The sequence below is a fragment of the Callionymus lyra genome, chromosome 14 (assembly GCF_982586985.1).
Source record: "Callionymus lyra chromosome 14, fCalLyr1.hap1.1, whole genome shotgun sequence".
Classification (NCBI taxonomy): domain Eukaryota; kingdom Metazoa; phylum Chordata; class Actinopteri; order Syngnathiformes; family Callionymidae; genus Callionymus; species Callionymus lyra.
The window spans coordinates 21,644,981-21,663,785 of NC_141831.1; the positions used below are offsets into that span (position 1 = coordinate 21,644,981).

General features: G+C 36.8%; 1 protein-coding gene and 1 pseudogene across 1 annotated transcript; one reads left to right on the top strand and one right to left on the bottom strand.

Annotated features, from left to right (window-relative positions):
• Nucleotides 1-169: 169 nt before the first annotated feature.
• LOC148066434 (SLAIN motif-containing protein-like) lies at nucleotides 170-5,212 on the bottom strand (annotated as a pseudogene).
• Nucleotides 5,213-5,902: 690 nt separating this feature from the next.
• Nucleotides 5,903-18,428, top strand: slc6a7 (solute carrier family 6 member 7). Its single transcript, XM_087807398.1, has 14 exons — nucleotides 5,903-6,122; nucleotides 8,079-8,301; nucleotides 9,526-9,657; nucleotides 9,825-10,032; nucleotides 11,105-11,243; nucleotides 11,330-11,464; nucleotides 14,357-14,460; nucleotides 14,533-14,657; nucleotides 14,926-15,038; nucleotides 15,108-15,245; nucleotides 15,919-16,018; nucleotides 16,089-16,207; nucleotides 16,307-16,480; nucleotides 17,395-18,428. Exons 1-14 carry the CDS (start codon nucleotides 6,057-6,059, stop codon nucleotides 17,563-17,565), a joined length of 1,947 nt encoding a protein of 648 aa, XP_087663524.1. The 5' UTR covers nucleotides 5,903-6,056; the 3' UTR covers nucleotides 17,566-18,428.
• The last annotated feature ends 377 nt before the right edge of the window (nucleotides 18,429-18,805 follow it).

Below are 18,805 nucleotides of genomic sequence, written 5' to 3' on the forward strand. Positions count from 1 at the left end.
TAGAAAAACTCATTTTATTGATAAACATTTTCTAAAGAAAGAAAAAATACATTTTTACATGAACTATAATTTATTTTACAATTGTTATCCTTCAAGTAACTAACATCAGCTGATTGTCGTGTGGATGGTTTGTCCGGCGAACAAGAGTTATTCTGGGTCTGAACCACCTTCACCTCCGAGCAGTGAGCTGCTGTCTGCAGGCCGCGGGTCCTGTGGAAGCCAAGAGTCGTCCACGAGTGGGCAGATGTCCTCGAGGAGAAGGGGGAACCCTGGCGGGACTCAGAGACTGAGACCTCAGCAGTCTCCTGACAGCTGGAGACTGGAAAGTCGAGTCCATCACTGACGGCGATGGACCGTTGAAGTTCACTGGTGACGTTACTGGAGACTCGCCTGAAACAAAGAACATTCACTCACTCTTGCACTTTAATCACCTTCGAAAATACCCTTTTTTATCTATTTAAACAAATGCATGTTTGGAGGTAGATTATTAAATTTAAAAAAAATACTTGGTTGAAGCTAATTTGGGGGGATTGGATAGTTAAGAAAAACATTTCCTAGCGATAATATAAGGCTTCAGTTTGGAAATATATATTTTTCAATTTAAGCAACTTTTTTCTTAATTTAATTTGTTGAAAAGTATTATTTAAGTAACTTCCATTGATTGAAGTAACTTGCTTTTTTATACATTCTCTTTTAATTATAATTATTCAAGCAACTTTTTTCTCCATTGAAACTTTTTTTCTCAAATAGAAGCAACTTCCTTAATTGATTTGGTAAAAGGTTTTATTATTTAAGTAACTTTTATTGATTGAAGCAATTTCTTCTTTTGATTGATTTTCTTGTGATTATTATTATTTTAAACAACTTTTTTCTTAATTTAAACTTTTTTTGTTGTTGATTGAAGCAACTTCTTCTTTAAAGATTTATTTTACTATCACTGAAGTCACTTTTAATGACTAAAGCAATTTTCATTTTAATTAAAACAATTTTTTTAATTAAATAATTAAGAATTAAAAATCGACCTCCATTAAATTGATCCAACTTGCTGCGATAGGTCATTCAGTTACGTACAAAAAAAAGCCAATTGTTGCTTATATTAGATTTTATTGTTGCATTAAATACTCTATAGTCTATATGTATGTTCTGTGATCTAATAAATATGTGTACATTGTTTAATTTCAATGTATTTTATCAGCTTTAAAATCCAATTGCTCGTACGATTAATAAAACGAACGATAAATCATATGTCGTCACATCCGCCATGTGAAACATCAACGGTCCAAACCTGACTCAGTGAGGCTGGTGATGTCGACCAGGAGGTCTTCTTCGGTGTCTAAACTCCGGCTGTTCCTCACAGCCTGCAGGGACCGGAGGCTGGTTCTGAGAGGAGACCCGGTCCGGTCGGATGAGGCTGCAGACAAAGACTGCACGATTATTAACTTAATTTAGATTAAATGTTTTGATAATTTCTTTAAATACATTTAGCTGAAAATGTATGGAATGCCCATAATTCGAAAAATATATATGGAAATGTTTATGTTTATAAATATCTTTACATTCATTTTATTTAATTTAACCAGTATTTATTCCCACATTGTGTATTTCCAACATTTAGTTTTTCTTACGCAATAGGTTGGCACCGGAGTCCCCACCTCTGGTCTGGGTCCTGGCCAGCTTCAGGAGCTTGAACTGGGTCACCTGCTGGTGCAGTCGGGTCAGTCTCGGGCTGTGCTGGGCGGAGGACGAGCCTGAGATCTGCTGATCAAAGAGTCATGAGCTTCACGAGGTTCAATTCAACTGTGAAGATGCTGTGGAAGCTTCACCTGCGACACTGAGCTGGTTCTTTTCGATGAAACATGAGTCGGAGTCGAGTTTAACTCTTGTCTTAAACCTGGAGTTTCAATCAAATGTTAGTTTCCACCGACTTTAAATCCAACATTTTCAATCATAATTCTAAAGTAAATCATTTTTACACATCACTTATTTTATGTTTCTTATATAATATATAATCATTAACCTTATTTACCGAAGCTCTTAATGAAAAAATCTTTCTTTCTTTTTAGAATTATGGAACTATTGACAGAATATTTACAATCAACTGATTTAGTTTAAATGTGTAATGTTTTTTCTTTGTCTTGTTATCCTCCCTCTTTATTCATCATCACCATCATCATCTCCTTTTTTTTCCTCTTTTTCTTTCTATTTTCTTCTCCATCTACGTCTTCTTCCTCCTCTCATCGTTCCCTCCTTGTTTATACTCTCCTTCTCTACGTCCTCCTCCTCCCCTCATCACCTTCCTCTACATTGTCCTTCTTTTTCTCTTCCTTCTTTTTCTTCTACACCTCTGCCCCTTTTTTCTCTTCTATTCAACTTGCTTCTACTCCTCTACCTTTTCCTTCTACTTTCTACTACACTTTCTCATTTTTCTTGTTCTTTTTCTCCTCTTATGTATCGTACTATCAATCTATTTTTTCTGCCACACCATCAGTAGTAGTAGAAGAAAGGGGATGCATGGTAGTTTGAGTTTTGACCTGTTCTTTTATTAGTTTATTGAAATTATTTTTAACTTTAGAAGAAACATTTAATCTTCTTTAAGTTAATTTATCTTTCTTTTCCGTCCAACCACTTAAATGTATACTTTTTATTTCTTGTTTCTGACTTTTTTGACTCATTATTTTACTTATTTTCATTCAACAATTCATTTTTGTGGTCAATTGTCTTCCAGGGATCACTGAGGAACTCACTGGCTTCTTGTAACCGGGCCATGATGTGCAGCTCAGTCATGTTCTGGAGTCTGTGGCTGAAGGTTGACCTGCAGGCTGTTGGTCAAGTTGGTCAAGCATTAGTGGTCAACAGTGTGTTCGGATAGTCCTGCGTGTACCTGTTATTCTGGGAGAGACGTCGAGAGACGAGGATCTGCAGGAGAAGGTTCTGGTGGAGAAGTTTGATCCTGGCACAGATATACAGGTCAACAGACGCACGACACTGTGACACTTTATTGTCTTACTGGGATTGATCTTGTTACTCAGCAGGTGACGCGCCTCCGTCTCAGGACCAGGATTATCCAGAACCTGCCGGCACCACCTGAGAGCGGATTCATTGTCGACGTGATCCCGGGCCTTTGTTGACACGTAGAGCCTGTAAGAGCAGACGTTTATCCTGGTCAACCTGCTGTTGCGGTGTCAGAACAAATCACTTGTTTGAAAAAAAGTTAAAAGCTTCTTCCTGTGGTCCAGACCTGTTACATGTGTTATAATGAGCTTAGATTATATTTATCTTCTTTATATTTTACAGATACAATTGTTATGAAGATAATAGGCTTAACTATGTTTATGATTCACATGGTTAGATGATGAGTCAATGTCACTTCCTGCATTCTTTAATTTGTCACTTCCTTCCACTTCATCTCTTCAGTAACTTGACAAGTTTTGGTCCTTCTTTTTCCCTTTATTTTTCTATTTTTAATTTCCCATTTAATTGTTTTTTATCCACTTCATCTACTCATCGTTTTTTTCCAACTTTACTTTTTCTTTAAAATATTTGAGATATTTTTTATTTATTTACAATCTGATGACTATGATAATTGATTTTTCTGTTACGTAAATTAAAATATTCCTTTGATCTAGTAAAATAATTCAATTTAAATGTTAATAATAATAATAATAGTAATAATCGACTTCCCCATAAAAGCAGCTCATTACCACAGATGTTGAATTAAGTAAGTCATCCTCCTACATGTATTTAATTTATGTATTAAAGTGACTTTTGAGCGATTGAAATTGTATCGGCATCACTGAGAACAGCAGGGGGCAGTACTGTCTGGAACCAACTCACACACTTCACAAGAAAGAAGTGAAGCTTGTTGACAAATCCTTCTAGTGTGCATGAAAATAATAAGTTTGTATGCAAATATCTAAGAATTTAGAAGAAAATAGTATTTACTTAAAGGAGTGTCAAACTCAATTATCAAAGAAAATAAATGATGACTTTAATTAACTGAACTGTTATTGTACCTACCGAACAGGAAGTATGAGTCTGATTTCAATGACGCATTTTTAGTCTTTTAGGCTCAAATTATCTTCACAGTCTCTTTTATTTTCCTCCTTCCTTTTCCTTATCTTATCTCAAACACTGATATATTTGTAGGTCACTAACATGATTATTAACCTACATTCATTTTGAGTCACCTGTCCAGTGCACCACATAAGGTTACTTATTCTTAATGTATATTCTTTTGTTATTTAATTGTCATTTGGCCATTTTTTATTCGTTCTTATTTTGGGTTATACAGCCTCTCACAATACACAAGTAGGGCTGGGTATCAGACCATTGTTCTTTTGTGGCAACGACTGACATGCTTCGGTAGTATCGAGTATCCAAACATCCCCAAATGAGTTTTGGTGCTTAAGTGCTTAAGTCTAAACTTGATAATGTGTTGATTTTCTGAAGGAAAACTAACTAAAGAAAAGGTCGTGAACATCAGATTCACATTTGACACTTATTAGCAAGTCTTCTTTTGCATTGGTAAATATTTGTTTTTTTTTAAAGAAGACAGGCTTTAGTGGAAATTTACTGAAGCTGATAGATTACGTGTAATTTAATTTCCAATGTTACAATTGATCTTGTAAATTTTTTATCCAAAAAATATGTTTTAGAAACTGGTTTCAAAGTGAGGGTATCGGTTTCAAAGTGAAGGTATCGGTTTCAGTACTGGTATCGAAATCCTTCTGTCAATACCCAGCCTTATACACAAGATTTTCAAGATTTATTTTCTGCTAAAGGACTTTTATTACTGACCCCTGATCATTTTCTAACTTAACTGAGATAATGAAAAGTCCTCTTTAAGAAACCAGGTCACTGTTATGGTGTCTTCTTAAGGGTAAACTGTTCCAAACACTCACCATCCACCTTCATCCTCATCATCATCATCATCAAACACCTCCAGTAGCTCCACCAGGTCCAACACAGTATCTGGTGTCTCTGTCTGGTTCCCATCCACAGCAGTGTGAGAGGATCCACATCCAGACTTCAACTGGTCCAGTCTCTTCCTGGCCTCCATGGTGAAGGAGCCGCAACTTTTGGCCGGTCCGGTCCAAACCCCGGGGCCCGACAGACGATGCTGGGGGGAATGTATCTCCATCATAGACGGGTTCTCAAAACTCCAGCTGACCTGATCCTGGAAGTCCATCCTGTCCATCAAATTCTCAAACATTCTAGTGGTGGACCTACAGAAACCTTCGTCACCCGGTGCCCGACTGACCTACATTCCCAGAGGAGGGAAGACTTTAAAGAAGGAACACTCAGCAGATTGTATTTAAAAGAGCATCAAGAGATTATGTGGATTAAAGTGTGTGCGTGTGTGTTGGAGCTTAGAAAGAAAGTGTCAGTCCAAGATCTATACTGTAACAACACAAATATGATTCAACTAAAAAGTAAAGTTATATTGAATTTAGTTTTAATTACGATTTTTGACAATTTTTGACATTGCAAGTTCTTGGAAGTGATCAAACCCCAAAATGTTTCTTGAAAATAAGAATAATGAACTTTCTAAACTCTCGAAACCTCATGGAAAAAATAGGACAATCGAATGGCAGGTGGTTTATTTTTTTATTTTTTTTAAGATATTTGTTTATTGATTTTTTTTACATAAAACAACCAGTACAGCTCAACAGTGTAAATGGAATGATACACAAAGAAAATAAAAAATATTAAAGAAGAAAATGTCCATCAGAAGAAGGGTAATAACATTTTTTTCCGCTGTAAAAATAAAAGTATATACAGGTATATACTGTATATGTGGTTTATTTTTTTGAGGGCGATGATGTCATGGCAACAAAAGTCAAGCGTGAGGGAGGAGGAGCCAGAGGAGAAGTGGGAGGAGCCTCCACTCCGCCGCACCTGCGCGCTTCACCTCCCGCCGCGTTTCCTCGTCGCTCCCGCTGATGTCTCACCGACTCTTGTTCTCGGACCTAACTTTTTTTGACTCTTGAAGCTCCACCGGCGGGCGTGAGAGATGAGGAGCTCGAGGGGTCACGGACTGAACTGAAGGGGGGACGATGAAGGACGACAGCGGCAAAGCGGCGCCGGTGAGCCCGCGTGGAAGCGAAGGAAGCGCCGCTCAGGTAGAACCGAACACCCATCGAATTTAAAAAGGCTTTAAAAGTGACCCTTAGTGTCACATAACGGCCTCCGTCGTGATGTTGACCGTAAAAGAAGAGATGTTTTTATGAGAAGCTGTCAAACCTGTCTGTCCACATCTCTACACACACACACACACACACACACACTCTTGTTTGCTTATTTAACTGTCACACCAACTATTTGTTCACACGATACTAAAGATAATAAAAAGTGTTTTAATAGTAACCAGACTATGTTTAGTTAAGCCATCATATTAACGACTTTAATTGATTTTTGGGAACTTAAATCTGAACTATATAAAGATTGTAAAGATTCACTCCAGTTCCCTTTTTATTTGTATTGTCTTTCCATTTCAAGTACAATCTATTTATAAATATTCATTTTATCTGAAACACTGTCTTTAATGGCATCAAATCTCATTTAAAAGTAATTAGTTAAAATGAATTTAGTTGTTACTTTAAATTAACTTTTTTTGGGTGTTGTTCTTTAATAATACTATAAACATAATGATTTCCTTCACTGTCTTAATACTTACTAAAGACGTACTTTAATGAAGTTTCACTCCATGTGTTGAGCTGCACCTTCGGTGTTAGATTCTTAACACTTGGCCTCAAGGCATCTTTATTTGAATGTGCTGCGGGACATATCTTTAGACAACAAAAGCAAAACAATGTTAATGAGGCAGCCTTTATTTAACTAGGTGACACGCTATGACTGACGCGTACGAAGTGAAAACCACACCTAAAGAGCAGAGATGTTGACTTCCTCCCTGTCATTTCAAACTAGTTTCCACCGTAGTTCCCGGCACGATGAAAGGAAGGTGAGGAAGTTAAACCTGAATTGTTCGTAACAACATGTGTCCATCAAACTGTTGTGAGCGTCACACTTCTTTAATCCTCAGACAAGTGTTTAAACAGGTTGTCAAAAGGTCTTAATGATTAATAACTTGGCCTCATTTTAAATAAACAATCAGTGAACTGTGAGGACTTTGATTCTCACAAGTCAGAGACCATAGTTCTCATTCAGAAATCAACTTGAATCAGAAATAATATTGTATTGTATTGTATATAATATTGTATTCTAATAATTATATTAGAATACAATATATGTTTTATAGTGCTTTTCAAGATACTCAAAGATGCTTATAAAAGCACAAAAGCAAACTAAAACATCCATCTAATATTTTGACCACATAATGGACCTGATTACCTCCATTTTAGAAATGAAAACCTCCAGAACATTCTATATTTTCATGTCAAAAACATCAATTGTATGTTAGAAATTATAGTTTTATTATTTAGTTGGTGGGAAATATACTCCATTCCATATTGCAGTTAAAAATATATGTACTCTACGTTATCTTCTGCTTAACAAGTATAACTACCATAAAGAGCAAATCATATATCCTATTAATTTGGGTTGGAAATTGCCTGCTTAAGACCTTGGCTCCTCATATAGTTGATGAGTGTCTGAAATGTTATTTAATTAAGCTGTATATTTGTAATAGTTAGGGCTGGAAAGTAAAACTGTTGGACCAGCACTATCATTAATAATAAGAGGATAATATTAGGAGCATAATACCAATTATTTATGGAATTAAATGTATTGTTTAGAATAATAAAACGACTTCCTCCGCATGGAGAAATAATCCATGATCCCTGGTTAGGAAGTAGCTCCAGGACAGGATGATATCTGATAGATGACCTGGGAAGAGCAGGAGGACATTTTTGGGGAAAAAAACGAAATCTTGGCGTCTTTCCTCCTGATGCTGCTCCGTCTTTTGACAAACCAAAACAAGTAGCTTGTTTATTATTAGATCTTCAAAGAACTTGAGAATCGCAGTCTTTCACAACCACACAAACTTAACAACCACAGTCTTTTAAGTGTATTATTATTATTTCTTGCTTCTTTATTCTCCCTGTTGTGTCTCTCCTCAGAACCCTGCACACGCCAACGGACTCTCGGTCACTCAGAATGGCCACACCCCACCAGCCCTGCCGCAGTTTGAATCCCAAATCCAGGGACAAGCACCCGTCAGCGGCGCCGTCCCGAGGGAGCAGTGGGGCGGGAAGCACGAGTTCCTGCTCTCCTGCATCGGATACTGCGTGGGGCTCGGGAACGTGTGGAGGTTCCCCTACCTGTGTTATCGCAATGGAGGAGGTGAGTGTTTGCGGAGGCTTGTTTGATGGGATTAACCTCTGAGGGGTTAAGTCCACGTGTTTGTGTGGACGCAAGACTTTGTTCCACCCTTCCGAGCAAGAGGAACGAGGAGCCCCTCCTCTGGGTGTGAGCGGGATTATTCCACACGCTTGTTCTCTAAAATGCTGGATGTGGTAATCCAATTACGAGACACGATTACACACTAGATATGTGGTGTCTTTTTATATTGTCATCACTGCATAACAAACCGTCTGGAGTCTAATTTAAGTACCGTGTCATCTTTCCAAGATGTCTCTTCATCTCTGACCCTTCAATGACCAACGTTATATCCACGAGTTCGATTTGATTTTTACTTATGGCAGAAGAATTTAAAAAAGAAAAAATGCATTGAGTAATTGTTTTGTCCCTTTATTCATTTTATGTCGACAAAAGAGTTTTAAACTTTAAAAACAGTTTGTATAACAAAAAGCGTTTTTTAACTTAATGAAATGGTTTTAACTCAAAACAGACATGAATAACCAAAACGTGCCCAAGAATTTGAACCACTTTAATTATAGGAAAATGTGAGCTGCATGACTTTTATTATTAAAGGGCAACTAATTTGTTGATTAAAGTGTGTGTTAAATATATGTTGGACCTCTAATGTACATAAGTATGTTACTGTTTGTAGAAAAAAATCTATTTTCATTGAAATATTTACATTAGAAAATATGCTTAAGCCCCACCCACTGAAAACATTTTGTTTTTCTGGAGATTAAATCTTGTTTACCATAACCACACCGTCTCTGCTGTGATTGGTCAAACATCAATGTTTGTCATCGCATGTCATCAATCCCGGGGCTTGATTACAGCGTGAGTGAAGACCATTATTTCCTCATAATGGACTCCGCTCTTGTAACCTCTCGTTTGCAGAGAATTCAGACGGGGGAGAACTTTTATAAAGTAATAATTTAAAACCATATTTTTGACAAAGTTTTGACGTTCTAAATCTTGACTGTCTCAGATAAAACCTGAACTATTCTCATCCCTAAAGCTGGGCGCCTCCATAATGATGGTAATTTGAGTACAAAGCTCTGGTGTTAAGATGGTGACAGAATAAACTCGGTGGAGTTAAAGTGATTTGAAATGTGCATTTCAAATAAGCAAAGGCTTAACAGACGCTTCAGTTAAACATATAATTGTATGTGTTCAGATGTGTCATGATTTCCTTCCACTCCTTCACAGGCGTCTTCCTCATCCCCTATTTCATCATGCTCTTTTTCACGGGCGTTCCCCTCTTCCTCATGGAGCTAAGTTTGGGTCAGTACGGAGCAGCCGGTCCCATCACTGTCTGGAAGTGCTGCCCCCTGTTGAAAGGTAATCATATTACAGGTCATATGTAATCTTAGCATCCAAAGAAAGTCAGCATTGCATTGTTATCAAGTTTTATAAATGTGACCATCAGAGGTCCAGGTATACTCGTAAGGAATTTGGGAAGTTAAAAAGGGTTGAATTGTTAAATAAATAACCATGTTCTTGTGCAGGTATTGGTATCGGGATGTTGTGTGTGTCCACGCTGGTCTGCCTCTACTACAACGTCATCATCGCCTGGACCTTCTACTACCTGGGCAGCTCCTTCATCAGCCCGCTGCCCTGGTCATGTGATGCGGTGGCCAACATCGCCCTCTGTGGGAACAACACGGGCAACCGTTCTTCGGGACATAACCTCAGCCCCACCGAAATGTTCTGGAAGTGAGTGATGCTTACTCGTCTTTATTAGTTTAGTTTAAAAAAAAAGTTTTTTAACATGTATTAATACTTTAAAACTAGAATGACAATGTTAATAATTTTCTACACTGACAAATCTCAACAACTATTTGTCTTTTTTTTTTTATTATTGTTCAATACATTTAGTATCTCCAAACCCAAAAATATCTTTCTATCTGCTTTTATTATTTAATGTTGTTCCTGTGGATAATGACCGCTTAAATCAGAGTTTAAAAATATATTATATTATGATAATATATTGATAAATGTTTATACCTATCTCTTTTAAAACCTTAGGTATATCATAAATATATTTATTAAATGTATTGGTTTATTGTATTAATACCAAATTATGTAATTCAGTTAAAATAATAAAATCAAATAAGTATTTATAAGTATTAAATAATAGAAATTGGTATAATTTAACTACGCATATCATTTTGTAGCATAGTTATTTTATAAACGTCTATCTTGAACATGATTTTTTAAAGAAATGTATCGTATTAATTTTTCAGTAAATTATTGTATAAATGTTTATGATTTTCTTTCAATTAATAATAATTATACTTCTAATAATATTAATAATAGTATAATAAAGAAAATGCTTTTTAAATAATAATAAATAAAATCTAAGAAAAAGAACAATAACTTTTCTTTGAAGTTGTTGCATTGCTCCTGAAAAACTAAAAAAATAAAAAAAAATTAATAAAACAAATGGGTTGTTTGCTGCAAAAATGATTCTCAGACGAAAGAGGTTTAAAACATGTTTATTTCTCATAAATGTAGCATTTGTTTGCTGTGGTTAAAGCTAGTTAGCTTTAAGCCCAGCTATCTACTTCATTTTTTGTCTCCATTTAGACCAGCTTTTCCTTAAATGACTGATATTAAAATGTATATTTAAATATCATTTCAAAAAGGTAGATAAAGTATTTTAAAATGGCCCGGGAAACGTTTTAGCAGTGTTTCTAGAGCAGGGGAGTTTCAAAGTGAATTCATGACCTTCAGTATCTTTCAAGAGGACTTTTCCCTGAGACTCATGTTTCCGTTTGCCCTCCAGCTCGAAGGTGCTGGGTGTCGTCAACAGTGAGGGTCTTCATGACCCGGGTCCCGTCCGCTGGCCTCTGGCTCTGTGCCTGCTCGCCGCCTGGATCATCATCTTCCTGTGCATGCTCAAGGGCATCCGCAGCTCCGGCAAGGTGACGGCAAACAACCAGGCCTTTGTTGCTCGGACAGAATAGACGGCCAGTTCCCCGGCTCAACCTCGTGACCGTCTGTGTTTCAGGTGGTTTATGTGACCGCGACCTTTCCCTACTTTGTGCTGCTGGTGTTGATTATCAGAGGGGCCACGCTAGAAGGATCTTTGCAGGGCATCACCTTCTACCTCACGCCTGACTGGGGTCGACTGGCCAAAGCACAGGTGCTCCTTTTTCCTCACAAAATGTCTCTGAACATACTAAAGAGAACTGCGTCATTTTAATGTGTCATCAGGGACCGGCCATTTTAAAGACATTGACATTACTGTATGTAAGAACACAAAGATATTTTCCACCTCAGGCATAATTCCCTGTTAAAATTTGCTGTATTTAGTCATGTTTACCACCACTAACAGATAATATATTATTCCACTTTAGACATAAAGTATACATTTTGTCACAGCATGTAACGTATTTCTGTCAAAAAAAAAAGCCTTATTCCACTATAAATTATAGTTTATTTCATTTTAGATTTAAATAAATACAATTTTGAACTTCAAAATATACAAAGATACAGGAGGGTTGTCCTTTTTCTGTGATGTGAACTGTGATGGTCATGTGGTTGTAATTGGATGGATGGATGGATGGATAAACTTTATTGAGTTGTTTAATTCCAACAGTGATACATTTCAGCAGTATCTCAATTATGTGTCATGTGGTTGTAGATTTCAACAGTTTTTCTACTACATTATGTCTTACGGGATGGTACATTTCAACGCTTGTCTGAAGGGTTGAGAATATTCAATTATTTTAATTTTTTCAATCTAATTTGTGGCGGTATATATTTGAACAGTAGCTCTGTTATGTGGTGATATATTTCAACAATTGTTCCATTATGTGTTACTTGTGGTATATCCTTCCATAGTACCTCTAGTATGTGTTATGTGATGATATATTTCAACAGTAGCTCCAATTATTTCAATTTAATTTTATTGAGAGTGTGTTATTATAACAAAGTTATCTCAAGACACTTTACAGTTTAAGTAAGACTATAATTGAGAAAAGGAAAACTGATCCCAGCAACTCAACAATGAGGGAATCTCACCATGACAGTGGTGAGGGAAAACTTCCTTTAAGAAGGCAGAAACCATGAGCAGAACCAGACTCGGTGTTGATGGCCTCCTGCTGGAAGAATGGATGAGGGGGAGGTTGACAGATGGATGGAGAAAAGAGTAAGGGAAGATACAGTGAGAGAAAAGGGGGGAGTATAGAGTAGGGCAGAAGAGTCTTGATCTGGATCTGTTGATGTGGTGGAGATCCTGGATCCAGCAGCAGCTCTGGAGGTAGAGCCCTGGAGCTAAGAAAGGAAAAGTGTGGGTTTAAACTGCACAGGTGATGAATATAATGCAGAAAAAGAAGGATATACAGAAAGAGAGAGCTCGGTATCTAAAACTCCTCCAACAATCTAGGCCTATAGCAGCTAAGAAAAAAAAGGGCTGTTTAGTTTTAAAGTTTTAAGATGACTCTTAAACATAGAGAGGGTATCTGCCCTCTGGACTGAAGCCGGTAGTTGTTACCACAGCACAGGGGCTTGAAAACTGAAGGCCCTGGCTCCAAATCTACATTTAGAGATTTGTGATATAACTAATAGATCTGAATTTAAGGATCGTAACGTCCTAGAAGGTTGATAAGTTTGGATTGGATCTTTATTGTATGTTGGTGCTAGACCATGTAAAGTTTTATAGGTTAATAGGAGGATTTTAAATTGTATTCTAAATCCTACTGGAAGCCAATGTAGAGAGGACAGCACAGGGGAAATGTGTTCACGCCTCTTAGTCTTAGTCAGAACACAAGCTGCAGTGTTCTGAGAGACTTTTTTGAACCTCCTGACAGAAGAGAGTCATAATAGTCCAGTCTGGAGGTAACAAAAGCATGGATGAGCTTCTCAGCAAATGCCTGATTTTTTAAAAATGTTATGAAGGTGGAAGTAGGCGGTCCGTGAGATTTGTTTTATGTGTGAGTTAAATGATAAGTCCAGGTCGAAGCAAACGCCAAGATTCTTTACAGAGGTGCTAGCAGCAGGGGCAAGTCCATTTTGGAAAGCTAGATCATTAGATAGGGATTGTCTGAGATGTTGTGGACCAACTAGTAGAACCTCAGTTTTGTCCGAGTTCATTAAAAGGAAGTTTGGGTCATCCAGGACTTGATATAGGACTTCATCCCAACTGGTGTCAGGATATTTAACTCTCTACTTTAAATATCCTGATGCTAATCCGTAGTGTGTTTTTCTTCTTGTGTGTTTTATTTTATTTTTATTTTATTTTATTCTATTTTATTTTGTTAATAGTGTTAAATGTCTAATATTGTAAATAATTTGCATATTTTTAAGATCGTTTTATTTTTATTTTTTTTATTATCTCTTTTATTATTTCTTTTTTCCTTGCACTTTTTTTTTTCAACTGTGCTGTTGTAAAAGTTTATCCCCTGGGGATGAATAAACATTTTCTATTATTTTATTATTTATTATAGTTTATTTCATCTGGCTTCATTGACAAATACAGTTGAGTGTCATCAGCATAACGGTGAAAGTTTATAGAGTGTCTTCTCATCAAGTCCCCTAGTGGGAGCATATAGATTGTGAATAGGATTGGACCAAGGACAGAACCTTGTGGGACACCATAGCTGTCGATGAGAGGTGGTTGACGTGCACATAATGCTTTCTGTTTGATAGATAAGATTTAAACCAGTTTAGAGCAGTTCCACGTATGCCTATTTGGTTTTCTCTGCAGAAGAATTTGGTGTCAACCGTGTCAAATGCAGCACAGAGATCTAGAAGATCTGAAGTACTGAAACACGCCATTAGCAGGTCGTTACTAACTTTTACTAGGCCAGTCTCTGTGCTGTTCCCTAGAACCAGACTGAACATCTATTATGTGTTACTCTGTGGTATATATTTCCACAGTATCTAAGATGTCATTCTCTTGTCATTACACTTGAAATACAACTTTGTTCTTGTATAAACTGACACTCAAATAAATACTTTGGATCTTAAATACATTTACACACATTTTTCAAGAGCTGGTTCAGAGGTTAAACTTATGATGCATCAATCGCAGGTCTGGAACGATGCTGCCTCACAGATCTTCTACTCGTTGGGTATCGGAGTCGGAGGTCTTCTGTCGATGGCGTCTTATAACAAGTTTGACAACAACGTCATCAGGTGAGCCCCCTCGACTCTCCTGCCCCAGAACCAGGACCAGAGTTCTGTGTCTGAACCTGCACTGTGTGACAGGGACACGCTGATCATCACCACAGGGAACTGCAGCACCAGCTTCTTCGCAGGTTTTGCCATCTTCTCTGTGCTGGGTCACATGGCCTGGAGGAAGGGGGTTCCTGTTGCCGAGGTGGCAGATTCAGGTGAGACAGTTGACCAACACGTTTATTATTTCTACTCGTATGTTTGTCCTTGTTTTAAACCTTTTTACTACTGCAGAAATATTCATTTTGTCTTAGTTTGTTGAGATTTTCATGGCTCTAGAATTGTTAGAACCCTATCATCAGGGAGTTCATTGAATGTTTGTTCCTGGAGGTTTCATCTTCTCTCATCTTGATGAAGACGCTTGAAATAGCCTCGATCAATGGTCTATAAATACGCCCGAGTCAAGTGTCTTCCGCTTCGATCCAGGTCCCGGTTTGGCTTTCGTGGCGTATCCCGAAGCTCTGGCTCTGCTTCCAGGATCCACCTTCTGGTCCATCTTGTTCTTCCTGATGCTCTTCATGCTGGGCGTCGACACTCTGGTGAGATTCTGTCAGTCGAACGTTTCGTTTTTCTAGTTTCGACTGACGTGTGGAATGTCTTCTCTGCAGTTTGGGAACATGGAGGGAATCACGACGGCCGTGCTGGACGAGTTTCCACACCTGAGGAGCAACTCTCTGCACAAGGCCTTGTTTCTGGGAGTGTTGTGTTTCTGCTTCTACCTGATGGGTCTGCTGCTCATCACAGATGTACGTGTCACTGGCCATTACTTCTAGATCTTTTGTCGTCATTTAAAGACACTTTTATTGTTTACATAAATAAAGTGACACATTTATCAAGATTAATTTAATATGGATCATATTCAGTATATTATGCGTTTTATCTTATTTAATGTTTTTTTCCACATATATTTCAAGTTTATTTTGTAGTATTCCATCAGTGTGCACTAATTATTATTTCTTAATCAGTTTTATAGACACAGAGAAATAAACGTTTTATATTTGTTTGTTCATTTTTGTTCTATTTGAATTGTATTGATTAATTATTTCATTATTGTTAAGTCTTGACATTAAATAAAGTTAAGTTAAATTTTTATGTATCAAGCGATTTAAATGTTTTACTTTATTACTCATTAGATCTTAATATTTTATTTTATTTCATATCTCCATATATCACGGTTATATAAACAATATATAATCTTTTTTTAAATTGATTTATATATTTTCTCTCTTACTTTGAATTCAAATATCTATGAATCTTTCCTTGTGTGTTAGAACTTTCTGTTCTCACATATATGTTGTGTAAAAATATTTTCTTTTATTACTTGAAATGTCAAAAATGATATAATGATGTTAATTCATGACTTGAAGTCGGACGCAATGGGTCAAATGAATCCGTTTTAAATGTTTTATTTCGTCTCAGGGAGGCATTTACTGGTTCACCCTCATTGACTCCTTCAGCACTAGCTTCGGCCTCATCATCATCACTCTCTTCATGTGCATCGGCATCTCCTTCTTCTATGGTAGATCATCTCCTCGCCTCCGCTGAACATCTCGAACTCGAGTTGCTAATTGTTCTGATCCCACAAACAGGGGTGAACCAGTTTTGTCAGGACATCATCGACATGATCTGCCCGTGTCCCCGCTGGTGCGTCAAAGTGCTCCTCTACTTCAAGGCCTGTTGGGTCTTCATTACTCCATTCCTCCTCCTGGTGAGTAGACATTCAAAGACTTCTTGTGTTGAGCTTATAAATGATGCATGAGCTGAAACTGATCCTGATGCAGCGCCTCACTCTCCTGTCCCGCCTCAGTTCATCCTGACCTACATCTTCATCGAGATGTACAAAACGTCGCTCACGTACGGAACCTATGTCTACCCGCTGTGGGGGAAGTCTCTGGGCGTGTGCATGGGGGCCACGTGTTGCCTGCAGATCCCCATCTGGGCCGCCGTCGCCATCTGGAAGGAAACCGGAACTTTACAAGAGGTAGAGGAAACTTAAAGTACTTTTACTAAACGCACTTTTGATCAAATATCCTCACAAAGTACAAAATAGTTTGTGAAGTTTGCTGGAAGACAAAATTAAAATTTATATATAAAAATTAAAGGGTCAGATTCTGGAACAGCTGCTTGTATTAAAATATGTAAATCAACTATTTAATTTAATATATTTCATTATTATGTTTATATATCACTTTTTTTTACCTTAATGATGTAATATCGGAAAAAGACGGCTGTTACTATTGTTTTTAATAATAATTGTAGTGATTGCTTAATTTTGTGTTAAACTATAACTTTTTTAACAGTTGGTTGTATATACTGTATATATATGAGACAGTTAGTACATGCTAGGGCAAAATATTGGAGATACAGTATTTTAATTCAAAGAAGATGGGTTTTTTTTCTAGTATAGTATAAGTGTTGCCCCTGGGTCAAGGTTAATGACCTCCTCACCTTTAACCTGAGATAACACAAGGGTTAAAGCTGCACAATAAATAAATAACGAGATGAAAATAAATAGTTTTAATGTTAATAAATAAATAATTGTTTAAATGAACAAATAAGAAAAAACTAAATTCACATGCAAGTCATTAAAGTGGAAAAAAGTAATTGAATAGGATGTTTAATTAAAGGAAACAGTAGTTTATTCTTTTTTACTTTACAACTCCAATGTGGGAAGATGACAGGTGTATCCATCAATCAATCAATCAGATTCAATTTATTTTATATGACGAAGCCTTAACGTAGAGTTATGTTAGTTTAGTCGAAGAAATGGTCACAAACTTTGTACATTTTATTTATTTATTTTTTCATAATTATTCTTTGTCTGCCATATTATTTTTGTTTATTTCTTTGGTTCCCTCTGCTCTGTTAACGTAGAATTTTTATTTTTTATTTCAGCGTTTCCAGAAATCGATTCGACCTCTGAACTCGTGGAGAGTGAACAACGTCAACAACATGGCAAGGTCAGAACCGCCGGTGGAACCCTCTAGAGTGGAGTCCCCGTACACCGTCACTCTCACCGACATGGACTTCACCGCCATGACGTGGGAGGTGGGAACTGAGGCGTAACCGACGGCGACAGAGGAACTAACTGGGATGTTATTTCTCCGCATCAGACTGTCTGTGTTCACACCGCCAGAGTGGTTAACTTCCGTTCTACTGAAAGATGCTTTTAAATCGTCTGTGGTTTTATGTTACTACGACGTATGTCAAGACTTATTTAATGTCTGTTCGGCTCTTAAACCTTGGATAGGTTGTACAAAACTGACTTAATGATGATTATAGCAATAAATTAAACATTTTTAAATGACTCCACATTGTCAGATATACGAAAAGAATGTTTATTTACTTACTCAGGTTATTATAATAGGTCTGCCAAATATGTTTTTAACTTTTAACCTATTTTCAAAACTTGTTTTTTCACATGGAAATGAGTTCCTTTAACTTTCTTTTTTTATAAAGTGTCTGTTTTCTAATTATTTTCGTTCTTCTACGTCAGTTTTCCTGCTCTTCTCATCAATGTTATCATGATGGCACATAATGTCTGATTTAACATGAACAGTGACGATTGAATGTGCTTTTTTTACTTGAATGTACTCATGATGGATCGATCAGAACTGTTTGCACTTCATTTACTTTTTACTCTTCGTAAGCGGCCTACAGGAATGTTTACTCACCTTTACACCTATAGATTTACACTTTACTTTTATTGTTATTTTGTAAAATCTTGTAAATAATAAATTGTGCGTCGATCTTTAATATAATTTTTTCACGGTCTATTTAATTCATTATTAATACTGAGACATGACTGTATATAATAATGTTTATTTTTGATAATGAAATATTCTGATGTATCTTGACGTCGTTCTCAGACTCACCTCAGGATGGCAGCACTTCCTTAACGATGACGTCAAGCCACGCCGTTGTTTATAGCCAGACATAAAATTAAAGTGTAGTGACGTTATTAAAAATGATTTGCCTTGAATCCTTGGAATTTGGATTGCAGACATTTAATGTTTAAACTTGTGTATAATATTTACAGATATATTATATATCTATATGATCTATAACATTTAAATCACGTGACGTGACCACAAGTCAATGACAAAAAAAACGGCACATTAAAAAGTTATACTTTTTTTTAAATCTATTAAACGTCATAAAATAAGTTAAAAATAACGTGTGTTTTGAGTTTTTGATGAAAAACATCGACATGAATCTTTTGTGTCAGAGAGAAGATCGCAAAACAAACGGATGTGGCGTAAACTTTCCCGCGTTTTTCGCGCCCGATTCTGGGAGCGTTTGATTT

Coding starts and splice junctions, on each gene's coding strand:
- slc6a7 (XM_087807398.1), top strand. CDS start 6,057: ATGAAGGACGACAGCGGCAAAGCGGCGCCGGTGAGCCCGCGTGGAAGC. Junction 6,123..8,078: donor GCGAAGGAAGCGCCGCTCAG/GTAGAACCGAAC, acceptor GTCTCTCCTCAG/AACCCTGCACACGCCAACGG. Junction 11,465..14,356: donor GTCGACTGGCCAAAGCACAG/GTGCTCCTTTTT, acceptor CATCAATCGCAG/GTCTGGAACGATGCTGCCTC.